The sequence below is a fragment of the Puntigrus tetrazona genome, chromosome 12 (assembly GCF_018831695.1).
Source record: "Puntigrus tetrazona isolate hp1 chromosome 12, ASM1883169v1, whole genome shotgun sequence".
NCBI classification, from domain to species: domain Eukaryota; kingdom Metazoa; phylum Chordata; class Actinopteri; order Cypriniformes; family Cyprinidae; genus Puntigrus; species Puntigrus tetrazona.
The window spans coordinates 8640339-8652941 of record NC_056710.1 but is presented as its reverse complement, the minus strand read 5'-3'; the positions used below and the strand labels follow the sequence as shown (position 1 = coordinate 8652941).

At 37.0% G+C, this 12603-nt stretch overlaps 2 protein-coding genes across 3 annotated transcripts; both read right to left on the bottom strand.

Moving 5' to 3' along the window:
* Positions 1 to 161: 161 nt before the first annotated feature.
* csdc2a (cold shock domain containing C2, RNA binding a) lies at positions 162 to 2611 on the bottom strand. 2 transcript variants are annotated; one of them, XM_043254249.1, is made up of 4 exons: positions 2353 to 2611; positions 1667 to 1876; positions 1008 to 1130; positions 162 to 906 (listed from the first exon to the last, which is right to left on the bottom strand). In XM_043254249.1, exons 2-4 carry the CDS (start codon positions 1840 to 1842, stop codon positions 744 to 746), a joined length of 462 nt encoding a protein of 153 aa, XP_043110184.1. In that variant the 5' UTR covers positions 1843 to 1876; positions 2353 to 2611; the 3' UTR covers positions 162 to 743. The 2 variants fall into 2 exon arrangements, with proteins under 2 accessions (XP_043110184.1, XP_043110185.1); XM_043254250.1 differs by lacking the exon at positions 2353 to 2611 and adding an exon at positions 2084 to 2312.
* Positions 2612 to 3027: 416 nt separating this feature from the next.
* aco2 (aconitase 2, mitochondrial) lies at positions 3028 to 12292 on the bottom strand. Its single transcript, XM_043254244.1, has 17 exons — positions 12202 to 12292; positions 10979 to 11121; positions 10513 to 10771; positions 10268 to 10360; positions 9835 to 9993; positions 9123 to 9273; positions 8198 to 8302; positions 8019 to 8110; positions 7836 to 7941; positions 7580 to 7737; positions 7395 to 7468; positions 6539 to 6650; positions 6113 to 6391; positions 5841 to 6032; positions 4947 to 5079; positions 4742 to 4863; positions 3028 to 4408 (listed from the first exon to the last, which is right to left on the bottom strand). Exons 1-17 carry the CDS (start codon positions 12235 to 12237, stop codon positions 4274 to 4276), a joined length of 2349 nt encoding a protein of 782 aa, XP_043110179.1. The 5' UTR covers positions 12238 to 12292; the 3' UTR covers positions 3028 to 4273.
* Positions 12293 to 12603: the final 311 nt, after the last annotated feature.

Sequence of the window (12603 nt, the reverse complement as noted above, 5' to 3'; positions counted from 1 at the left end):
TTTACTTTAGCAGTCTCCATATTTCCTCATCTTTATGAGAACTTCTTTACATAACCTATATAAAGTAAAAAAAGCAAAGATTTTTAAAAACCTGAAAGTAGGATAGAGCCACTTAAATTTTTGTTTTAACGGATAAGAGATAAGCAAGAAAAAAAACATGGCACGGTGTTGTTTCACTTTTATTAGAACTTTCATAAGAAGCATTGTTCTTGACAAAATGAGCTACTGTGATTTTGAGATTTGTAGCTTTCTTCCAGAAAACTAATATCAGTCCTATCAATCACAAGTAAAGAAAATGGAAGTTCCCATTGATGTGCATTAATTTATTTTAGGAAATCGGTTTTACATAAATGAGTGGAACATACACACCACAATGAACTCAAATGCCTCTGTACATAAAGTGAAAATAAATACATAATTAATTACATATAAATGACAAAATTTCAAACAAGGGAAACACTGCTGCTTTTTGTTTCACAGTTATGTTATGTTCTGCCAGTGCTATATTAAAGCTCAGCTGACTTGCATCTCAAAACATTTTCCGAACAGACTCCTCACCAACTTCCTGTTGCTTATTTGCCAGACCGGAGAAAACAACAGTTGCATAACCCTAATTGCTATTCCATCCCTATCCTACTTACACACAACACCATTTTACGCCAACATGAGCACCTCAAGTTAAAATCCTGCCTTTATCTCTCCCTCTCTGCCTTTATTCTTCTGTTGAGCTCTGAATGTGTGAGCTAGGAGCTGATAACTTGCCCAGACCAGGTCTCATGCTTCCTCCCGGAAGACAGGTTGGTGATGACCACCTCAACGGCTTGGAACTTTATGTTCTTGGGAGGAACAGGACACACTTTGTAGGTCACCTCATCCCCCTCCATTGGCACGTATTCACCCTCAATACTAAAAGCAATATAATATAATAACTTAAAACATAATAAAAATGATCTATAGATTATATTTGATAACATTTTAGAAACTATTTCTTTATTTTCTACACTTACTCTGAGATGTGAACAAATATGTCTTCTCCTCCATGGGAGGGGCGAATGAATCCATGACCTTGTGACCTTGAAAAGTTCTTGCAAATGCCCTTGAAGACGGGTCCAGATTTGGCTCTTACGGATCTGACAAAACACCATGATAAAAGGGCTCCAGATCAATTTATAACACTTATTTTTGGTAATACGAAGTGCAAAAACCTCTCTTTATGTTTCATTGCAATTAACACAACAATTTGTGGTTCATCGTTTCAAAATATGCAAACATTATGCATATTTATATAGTATTCAACATCTGAAGTGATTTAAAAAGTTCATCAAAGTTGCGCTAAGACAAGAAAGCATTTTAGTTTTAGGCTTTAGAACAACTTCATTCAAAGTGGTTTTAATCCACTTCAAATGTTGATAATATAACGTGCACAATATTATATAATATGTATAAAAATAATCATGTCATAAATTTGTCTGCAATTACTTTCTCGGACACAAATTATTCAATGTCAATTTTCTTCTGTTTTTCCATTATTTATTTTTTTTAACTCTCTTTGGCACTTATAGGTATCTCCAATACTGTATCAATATAAATATCAGCTATAATAAACAAGTCCAAATTCTTGTATTACGTTTACACAAAGCACTGCACATGTACTGCTTGTACTCACGCTGAATACGTGCGTGTGCGTTTGGTTGGCAGTGGACTAGGTGGTTCCCCTGTTTGGGGCGGTTTCCTCTCCAAAACATTACTGCCCTCTCTCAGGAAAGGCAATGAAAGTGAGACAGGTGTATGTGGGCAGCGCGGCTTGCGGTCAGATGTAGACGTGCCGTCTGAATCAGCCATTGGTGTGAAGTTCCCTGGAGATGAGATGAGGCCTCTGTGGTTTGGAAAAATGGTTTTGAAAAACACAAACAAAAACACCTGAATTGCATTCGATAAAAAAACATTAAACAGTTGCTTTGAAATATCTATCCTGCCTGACTTTATCTACTTTTACTGAAGAGACGTTTTTTTTATGTTGTTGTATCTCTGCACTCAAATGTGGATGCAGCAGCCGCATCAGGACCACATCGGATCGTCTTACTAGGGGCGACTGTTTTCCTCCTTCATATTGTTTCCCTTTCATTGTTTTCCAGTGCGCCGAGGGTTTCTTCCCTGTAGCCTAAGAAAGCCTTATCGACATTGACTACGACGTAGTGTGTTTTATTATCGTATTATCAACCTGCGCTCAACAATGAAGGTTGTTGACAAACGTAGTCCACAGTATGCGACACCATAACAGTAAAGGCGTATTCAATCAACGGTAATATATACGGACAAGAAAATATCATAGGACAACGATGGAATTCTTACCGTACTGTACGATATAGTGGATACCAATCTGTCGGTTGATATCTCTTGCGCTGCGGATACAAATTTTTCTACATAGCTACATTAGAATCCGGTATTAAAAGCCTGAGTACTACCATTCGTGGTCCACATATTCAGTTCGAGGGACCCCTACGTAACGCACAATAAATGAGGTTACGGGTGGAGAGGGAGGGACGCCCCATCAAAATTGAACGCGAGAGACGCGACGCGACGCAAGAAAACAAAAACGCTCCAATTATAATCAACGACACTACACTGCAAGCGACAGGATCCTGACGTCAGTCTACAGTTGACCAATCAGAGCGCCCCTAATGTAATACAGGCGAGTTCAAGGTTTTAACGCGACGCGACCTTTTTAAAATACTGCATTATACACACATAAATAAAACGTAGTGTACCTCAGAGCTTTTTCGAACTGAGGTGTCAAGGGACCACCAAGCATTCACAAATGAAAATAAATAATATAATGAAATTAAAATTATTTAAATAATTCAAACAGTTCAGTACTATAGGTTAATAGAAAACAGTGTAACGCAACACAAACTAAATATTTTCCAAATAATCTTTTACACATATATATATATTTTTTTCTCTCCCTCCCCCAGTTTCACATTATGCATTTAATATTTAGACAAACGCAAAAAAAAAATGACATAATTATTTTAAATGACTTTTATTTTATAATCCACTGTGACCAATCAGCATTCCTTTCCCCAAGAACGAAAAAAAAAGAAAATAATGGAGTTATAATCAATAGGATGTGTTTGTGGGGTGTTGCAAGCAGCACAAAACCCATTATTCCTTTCACAGAGCTGAAAATACATCCAAGACAGTATTCTTTACCTTTACTGCACTAGCTAGAATTCTTTCAACAGCAACAGTTTCTCTGTGGAGGATGAACGTGTTGAGTCAGGCGAAGCTAGTGATTTACTGCTTGGTATCTTAAAAGCAGCCGCTATATTCTGCTGATCAGAGTGACTGACGTCACTGCTTTGACATGGGTATGGCTCTGTTTGAAAGAGAAACAAAATACAACCCTACAAAAAAGGGCACTCAAATATACAGGAAAAGTGCTCAAGAGATTGGAGGTCCGCTTACTGATCCATTACTCAATAACTCATCCAAAACACTTAAGATAATGCACATTGGAGATTCTTTGCACGTTTATAAATAAGCATTCAGTTTAAAACGTTTATGAACTTGACCTGTGGTGCACTCAGTACCAGACACATTTCATAATGGTGGTGTGATGACGAGATCTGCCAGGGATTTGAAGAGTAGGCATAGACAAGTCACTCTGACTCACAGTAAGAATACATAAAGAATAACCGGTCAAGTTTCAAGCTTGCATGAATATAAACAATTATGAATGGTTGATCACCTCTGCTGATAGAATCGTGTGAAGTAAAAGATAATCCATTAATAAAGCGGATTACAGGACAGATAATTCACAAGCAGCTCTCATTACAGTTCAGTGTAATATTACAAACAGCAGAAATTAATAATCAACAGTTGCCTGACAACATACATTTGGATGATTTTATGAATTAAACTCTGGTTTCTCCCACTAACAAGCATGCGCCTACCATTTTTGTAGGCTAACTTTTTTTTTTTTTAAATTAATTAATTAATCATTTTGTAATACACACTGACCCAGCTTGTAATTTATAAGCATACTGTTGCTCAACTTATCTTTTATCTGCTCTGCAATGTGTTATATAGCTTTGAACAGTATTGACATGACTTGTCTATGCAACACAGTTTTAAAATGTATTTTATGCATTGTGTATAATTCAGTTTACAATTACATGAGTATTTAAACCTTTCATACACATACCATATCCTCCTGTTTGATGCATAACCCTTTCCCCTCCCAAATATGTATATTTATACCCTAACAAGCTCATTTCTGCAGCTCCTTCATTCTGTTGAGGGCGGAGCCAGCCTGGAACCATTCGATCTGGGTTTCGTTGAAGGTGTGGTTTAACTCAATGGTTTCTGAGCTCCCATCACTGTGCTTGATGACGGCCTGTAGGGACTAATGGAACAATAAAATAAAAATTAAAACTTCAAGGAGACACATAGATAAATTTTCTTTTAGCATTTATTTGCACATATCTCAGTCTTCAATTGTGTTTCACTGCATTGTGTTTTACTTATTTTTTTATATAAATATCAGCAACTGTACTAAACTGCATATTTTTTCAGGTTGGGCAGTCTTTTGTATAAGATTAAATAAACTATTACTATTTATTACTATTACCATTTTTTTTCTGCATAATATTTTTTGCTCAAAAAAGAAATCCCTGACTAACACAAACCAGCAAAAGGTATACCAACTAGAATCATCAATTAACAGAATTATTCTTACCTTTCCAGGGGCAAAACTCTTAAGCCCTACAATATTGATTTTATCATCTGGGCGGATTTTGTCGTAATCAGCAGGGTTGGAGAAGGTGAGGGGCAACAGGCCCTGTTTCTTCAAATTAGTTTCTGTTGACAGACCAGACAGAAGAATTAAAATAAATTGCTAAATAATAATTAGCTTTCAAGGCGGAGGAATGTTACACACTTACCGTGGATTCTAGCAAAGCTCTTCACAATAATGGCCCTTCCTCCTAAATGTCTGGGCTCCAGAGCAGCATGCTCTCTGCTGGAACCTTCACCGTAGTTCTCATCTCCCACAACTACCCACGAAACACTGTGCTTCTGCAAGTGGGATAGTACGGGACATTGAGAATAAATGCTTACAGTAGGCAGAACAAATCATGATATGCCAGAGCTGCATGCGATTATCATGTGCATCTATAAAACATATGTGAACCTGGACTAGACAAAAATACATTGTATGGGTCAAAATGATTGATTTTGCTTTTATAGCAAAAATTTAATTGTTTAAGAAAAAAAGAGATTTTCTAACGGTCTTACCATAAATATATTAAAACCTAATTTTGTATCAGTAACATGCATTGGTAAGAACTTAATTTAAATAACTATACAAGGTGATTTTCTCAGTATTTAGATTTTTTTGCACCCTCAGATTCTAGGTATTTAAATGGTTGTATCTTGGCCAAATATTGTCCTATCATGATAAATCATATATACATTAATGGAAAACTTACTCATTCAGCTTTCAGATTATGTATAAATCTCAATTTACTTTTATGGTTTTGTGGTCCAAGGTCACATATTTAATAGTATTCTAAGCATTTAGGCCATTTCGATTAGCATAGCGTTATTTTATACTTTATAATGAAAATTCTAATTATAATAATTATAATAAGAAAGCAGATAAATAAACTTATTGTCCTAGTCTTGTCTTAATCAATGAAAGCAGTCAAATCTCCTGTTCAGTCAGCTGCTGCTATAGGGATTTAGCGTAATCGTAATTTGATTTCATTGTGATTTATTATGCAGCTCTATGATACAGTGCACAAACAAAGAATAGAAGGAGTGCTAAAACAGCTTACTTTGTAATGGCGAGCAACATCAGGAACACCACCAAACTCTCCAGTCAGGAGGTTGCGAATTTTATTGACGGCATCGTTTTCAATGTTAACGGCACCAATGAGCAGGTTATTGGAAATGTTATCAAGGTGGCCACGGAACTTAAGCCAAGGTCCGGCAGCGCTGATGTGGTCAGTGGTGCACTTTCCTTTCACCTGACAAATAAAGTTGTATTATTCAGAGTTATGTTGACATCTCAAATTTTTAAACATCTATGACTATGACTAAAACCTACCTTGATGAGCACTTGGAGGTCTTCAAGGTCATTTCCACTCCATTTGTCGAAGGGCTCAAGCAGCTGTAGTCGGTTGCTCTGAGGGTTGACATCTACTTTCAGGCCAGTCCCATCAGCTGGTGGGTGCTGGTAAGTGTCCTGACCTGGGTCAAAGTCCCGGGAAGGAAGCTCATCTCCTGTGGGCGGCACCAGTTTAAACTTCTCTCCGTTGGGGGCTGTGAGGAAGTCAGTCTCAGGGTTGAACTTCAGGGTGCCTGCGATGGCAAGGGCTGTGACGATCTACAAGGTAAAAGTTGTATCAAAAAGTCATAGAATCAATTTGGTAAAAAGGAAATCAAGACGGTAAAAAGGAAAGGTCTTTAGAGAAAAAAAAAAAGAAAAAAAAACATTCAGAGTGCAGTGCATTTAAAAAACAGTTCAAAGTACCTCTGGAGAAGTAACAAAAGCATGAGTGGCAGGGTTAGCATCATTTCTGGCTGTAAAGTTTCTGTTGAATGATGTAACAATGGTGTTCTTTTCTCCCTTTTTAACATCACGCCTGCAAGAAAGATTTTATTAGTTTATGATACGGCTTTATTGCATAGCTTTATTACATAGTTGTTTGCTTCTGATTGGTCAATCCTGTAATTGAGGTCAAATACTTTTGCATATAACTATACTACCGTTGTCCCAGTCCTCTGATTTAGCTAGTTTCATATCTCTTGTATGACTCGGCACCCTCTTGCTCTTGGAAAAAAAAACATTTTTAACCCAATTAACCCTTTATCGGCTTAAATGTCAGCTGTATATTTTAGACTGTATATTTCCTTACACATTACAAAAACATGAGTCAGTAAATTTGTAAAAATTCATAATTAAGAAATTCAACATTCTTGATGTATAAGAGAGACAGTACAGATGTTAAATTGAATTTTAAAGAATTGCTGTTCTTTTGAATTTTCAATATTTAAAGAAATTAAAGCATTACGGTTCTTACAGAAATATAACCAACACACCATCTATCGATGATCATAATAAGAAATGTTTATCAAGCAACATATCAGCATATTACAATGATTTCTAAAGGATCAGATGACACTGAAGACTAGAGTAATGATGCTAGAAAAAAAAGACCTGATTTGCCACCACGTACAAAAGGTTATTTTAAGTAGCAATAATGCTTTACAATTTAACTGCTTTTATTGCATTTTGACAAAACAGTTGCAGTCTTGGTGTGCATAAAATATTTGAAAGAAAATCTGTAATGTTAAATTAAAACCCTACACAATGATAAATACTTTACCTGTCCCATTGACCGATGCAGGGTCCACAGGCATTAGCCAGGACAACCCCACCAACATCCCTCAACACTTTAGCCTGCAGGTAAAGAAACACATTCAATGATTCAATGCAGAACACACAAAACATTTGGACCTTAACACTGAATCTTGAATAATAAAATTACAGGGCTATGTATCTTAGACTCACATAACCATCTCGCTCAATTGTGGCACGAATCTGCTCAGACCCAGGGGTGACTGTGAACTGGGCTTTGCATTTGAGTCCTTTGTCAAGTGCTTGTTTGGCCAAGGAGGCAGCTCTGCCCATGTCCTCATAACTGGAGTTGGTGCAGCTTCCAATTAGCCCTGTAATGTTCAGGTAGATCAAGTGTGTTCATAAAAAGGGGGTAATTTTAATATCTATTATGTGACCATTAAAATGAAGTAGATGCTAAATCACTGACCAACTTTAACGTCCAGGGGCCAGCCATTCTTCTCCGCAACAGAGCCGATGTCTGAAACGGGGTGAGCCAGATCAGGAGTAAATGGGCCATTGATGTGAGGCTTCAGCTGCAAGAGAGTTTTTTAAATTATTAACACTTTATAGTAACTGTAAGATACATTAACCCTAATTGACCTGCTCTCACCTCACTTAGATTAATCTCAATTATCTGGTCATAATGACATCCTGAGTCAGGTACCAGCAGATCTTGGTTCTCATTTGCTGAAGCAGCGATTTCTGTGAGGGATAAATTAAATAAGGCTGACCATTTTTAGCATGAGCTAAAAAATTATCAAATGACGGGAGCCTATCACTGCCTCTTACCTCCACGACCCGTCTTCTCCAAGTATGTCTTCATACGGTGGTTGAAAGGGAATACAGAAGTGGTGGCTCCAATTTCAGCACCCATATTACAGATGGTGGCCATTCCTGATTAGAAAAATCAAAGGAACTTTCAGTTTTGACATAACACACCCATGTCTTGACTGCATAAAAAGGGACCCTCCATACCCTCCACGAGATAATGATGTTCATGAGAGGTAATGCTATGTTTGCATTATCTAAGACAAATGATCAGAGAGAAGTGGCAATGCCAAAAGATATTAAGCAGATTAAATGTCTAAACTTCTTCATTTCAAGTCATGTTAGGTGAAATGTATTTTGACTGAAACTGACGTCCATAACAACAGTGCAGCGTTAAAAGAACAGCTCTATATAGTCACACTTTAACTATTCAACTAGACTTTGCACGTGTGTTTCACAGATTAATCCCATCTATTTTCTACATGGCTGAATTACCTCACTAAAAATGAGGCAAATTGTGTACTGTCAGCTAACTACAACCCTATCTAGGCAATAATGTTGGAAAACTCATTCATTATGACCTTCTCTGAATACCATAGCTAAAGCTAAATTTATCATTGCACGCCCTGGTGCACTGTAATTATGTACTTAGACCTTTCATTATGGATGTAGACTTTTAAATTTAAAGTCACAGTTGGTAGTTCTGTACTGCTACCATTGACCAAAATAAAGAAGGAAATTTCAATTCCAAAATAGCTCAAAACAGGCATCGCAGTAGCAGCTACAGGTGTAATCCTTAAGTAACTTCAAAAAAAAAAAAAAAAAAAAAAAAAAAAAAAATCACATCACAATTTGTTTACATCAGTGGGTTTCACAATGCTGATATGAATAATGATGTGTTAAATTATATGATGACTGTAGAAAATTAAACCAGTCAAGTTTTCACCTGTGCAGGAGATAGAGTCCACACCAGGGCCATGGTACTCCACAATGGCACCAGTACCACCCTTCACAGTCAAAATACCAGCCACTTTAAGGATGACATCCTTTGGTGAGCTCCAGCCAGATAACGTGCCTGTCAATTTCACACCGATGACCTGGAATAGAGGATATAACATGAAGATTTTTGTGTTTAAAAAAATAAATAATAGTGCTGTCAAAATTAGAGCGTTAACGCAGACACACTGTATCCTATATCATTTCATATCAAATTGCAAAAGAAAGTACACACATACAATGTTGTGGTTAGCTGCGGCATGAAGTTACCAAAAAGGTGATCAAAGCTGCCTTAAAACTGTGCGTGCATGTAATACGTTATACATGAGTTACATTAAGACTGCCTCTGAAATGGTGTCCTGGAGCATCCCAGCACCGTCGCCCACATCTAACACAAATGATTCAACTCAACAGTTCATTAGTACAGACTGAAAAGAGCTTAAGAAAAAATAAAATAAAGAGAAAATATGATACGAGTCAAATCCGAGTTCATGTCTGTTCATCATGAATAAAAGAAAAAGAGGAAATCAATAACTTTTATATAGCTGTAAGTGTTTACCTGTATTTAGAAACTTTAATTTCAGAAAAATGTGTGATTTATTTGGGAATTAAAAAAAAAACAAAAAAAAACATATTCATAAAAAAATGAAGTGGCAACTCACGTTTGGACACTTCAGCTCCCAGGGGATTCCTGCCATGACATCAACAGCATCAGCTCCACCAACTCCAATGCAGATGCAGCCCAGACCACCACCATTAGGGGTGTGAGAGTCTGTACCGATCAACATGACTCCAGGGTACGCATAGTTCTCCAAGATAATCTGAAAAAAAGATAAATAAATCATATAGCCTGTAACAAATACAGACGGCATATTGTGGTCAGCTAAGAACAAAAAACGAGAAAATCTATTTTCCACAATGTAATATGACTGTCCTTACTGTGTTATATATAAATTATATAAAACAAATATTACCACTGCAATAACATCCCTGTATTATAATACAATGTAATAGTGCAATACAATATAATACATTATAAAACGGACCAAGCATTCGAAACAAAAACCATATTGGTTGACAACTGATGTTCAGTACCTGATGGATGATCCCAGAGCCAGGTTTCCAAAAGCCGACACCATATTTAGCACCAGCACTAGCCAAGAAGTTGTAAACCTCTTGATTCACTTCCTGGTTCACAGCAGGGGCAAGACATTCAATAATGCATCAGTGAAAAATAAGTGTCTTTTGCTCAAGTTACATTTGAGCCCAGTGACACATATCCAGAACAATCACATGTGCATTTCATGTCCCTTTCTACATGACTATTTAACACTATTCACCTTTGCCTTCTGTAGATCCTGGGCTCCTCCGATCTGGGCCTCGATAAGATGGTCACAGTGGATGGTGGACGGCACTGCCACTCTTGGGAGTCCGCTGCTGATGAACTGCAGCATGGCCATCTGTGCTGTTGCATCCTGCATGGCAACGCGATCGGGTCGCAGACGCAAGTATGTGCGCCCTCGAACAATTTCCTGTCCAGCCGGGTCATCCAGATGGCCATAGACAATCTTTTCTGACAGAGTGAGTGGCCGGTTGAGTCTGGAGGATGCGATTTCACATGTAAAGACTTAGGAAAAACTCACAAGACTTTTTTTTTTTTTTTTTAACTAACCGAGTGGGGGGAAAAAAAGTTATGAGTATATTTTCTCTTTAAGAATAAAACAAATATCAACTGAGACCCCTACAAAAGATGAGAAGGGCAGAAGCAAATAATATTGAGTGTAAAATACTGTGATGCTCCCTGACCTTTTGCGCACAATGTCAATATTTGAGCGAAGCTTGTCATAGTTGACGTAAGAGTTTGGCTCAAAGCGGCTCATGGCCACCTTGGCCTTTGCGTTGAGAGCTGCCGCCACATGAAAACGTCGAGCACCCTGACCCAGAGCGAGCTGAAACAAACAAACAGGGAATCATTACATAAATAACTGGAACGCAAAGTGGGAAATCAAACAGTGAACAACTACTATAAGCAGGGTTCCAATATCTTTAACCCAATTTCCATTCATTGGTTTATTTTGTGTGTTTTTTAAACTACATTGGATTAAAGCATGATTATAATAATCAGTATTTTCTGGAAAGCAGTTTATGACTTCTGGTGAGTTTCTTCCCTAATATATATATATATATATATATATATATATATATATATATATATATATATATATATATATATTCCTAATATTTTAGGAATTTCCATGTGACAGTGAGAGCACTGTATATTATGAGAATTCTTTAAATACATTTGAGTTTATATACAAAGATATTTATACACACATGTAGTCAATCCTGGCCAAGATATAAACCATGACAGATAAAAAGGCTATTTTAAACATTTTCTTAATATCAGTTGTTATATACAGAACTGTTCGTACTGCCTTCATACGTAACATATAAAAATGGCATCAAATATGGATTACAAGTGTCATACATAATGTGAAATCACAGCTGCTCACTTCGCTCAATAGGATTAAACCTTAGGTGTGAAGCTGTAAGTCGGAAACACAAATAATAATGCGATATAGGTAAAAAATAAACATGTGTTTTATACACTGCGTTGTCGTCTAAGCAGAGTTGTTGTTAATCTACATCGCCAGCGCCTTTATCCTCTCTGCACTGTTTTAACCTTGTGTTCACCTTGCGACTAAAACCAACCAGCTAGAAACGAAAAATCCACAATTGCTCAATCGATAAAACTGCTCTAAGTATTTCTGGTTTCGTGCTTTGGCTGTCCTGTATTAAGCATCTGGAAATAACGTTTATACGCCATCCGCGAGGCGCAGCGGCTGCTATAACATCCTTGGCCACCAATGACCTGAGAACACTTCGCGTACAGATTCAGCACGAAAACAATCAGTTTACTCAATCTGTGCGCCTCAATCTGTCAAGCACGGTTATGAAATACATTAATTAACGAATTAGCACATGCAAACAATGCGTGTTTGCAATTTAAAATGTCAGTTTTTATGTACCTGAAGCCGGGCGACGGTTATGCAGTAGGTTGCCATTTTGTTCACTGACAAAGATGTGACGCTAGAAGATGACGTGCGGGTATAAGAACTCATTGTCTTGGAAGGATGTTGAAATATTTAGATTCAATTTTGTCTCGTTTTAAAAGACCAGCTATTTAAAATTTTTATTTTTTTCCTTCAGGATTTTTTAACAGAAAATATGTCGACGAACGAGGAGAATAACATCAGTGGTAAATTCTAGTAATATATTGTCCAGGTGTTCATCTCTTGCTTTTAGGACCTTGTTTAAAATTACACGAACATTTCTAAATTTATATTAATATTTTGTTCCAACTTGTTTGTTTATTTAGCAAACCATAGAAGCAATATAATAACAGGCAACATCGTCTTTACACAATATAC

What these genes read in the sequence shown, in the direction of transcription:
- aco2 (XM_043254244.1), bottom strand. Translation starts at nt 12,237, where the DNA reads ATGGCAACCTACTGCATAACCGTCGCCCGGCTTCAG. An exon ending in GGGAGCTGAAGTGTCCAAAC is followed by an intron (nt 9,274 to 9,834) that starts GTGAGTTGCCAC and finishes CCTCTATTCCAG; the next exon opens with GTCATCGGTGTGAAATTGAC. An exon ending in AGAGTTTTGCCCCTGGAAAG is followed by an intron (nt 4,409 to 4,741) that starts GTAAGAATAATT and finishes TTGTTCCATTAG; the next exon opens with TCCCTACAGGCCGTCATCAA.
- csdc2a (XM_043254249.1), bottom strand. Translation starts at nt 1,842, where the DNA reads ATGGCTGATTCAGACGGCACGTCTACATCTGACCGCAAGCCGCGCTGC. An exon ending in CGCACACGCACGTATTCAGC is followed by an intron (nt 1,131 to 1,666) that starts GTGAGTACAAGC and finishes GTGTTTTGTCAG; the next exon opens with ATCCGTAAGAGCCAAATCTG. An exon ending in ATATTTGTTCACATCTCAGA is followed by an intron (nt 907 to 1,007) that starts GTAAGTGTAGAA and finishes TATTGCTTTTAG; the next exon opens with TATTGAGGGTGAATACGTGC.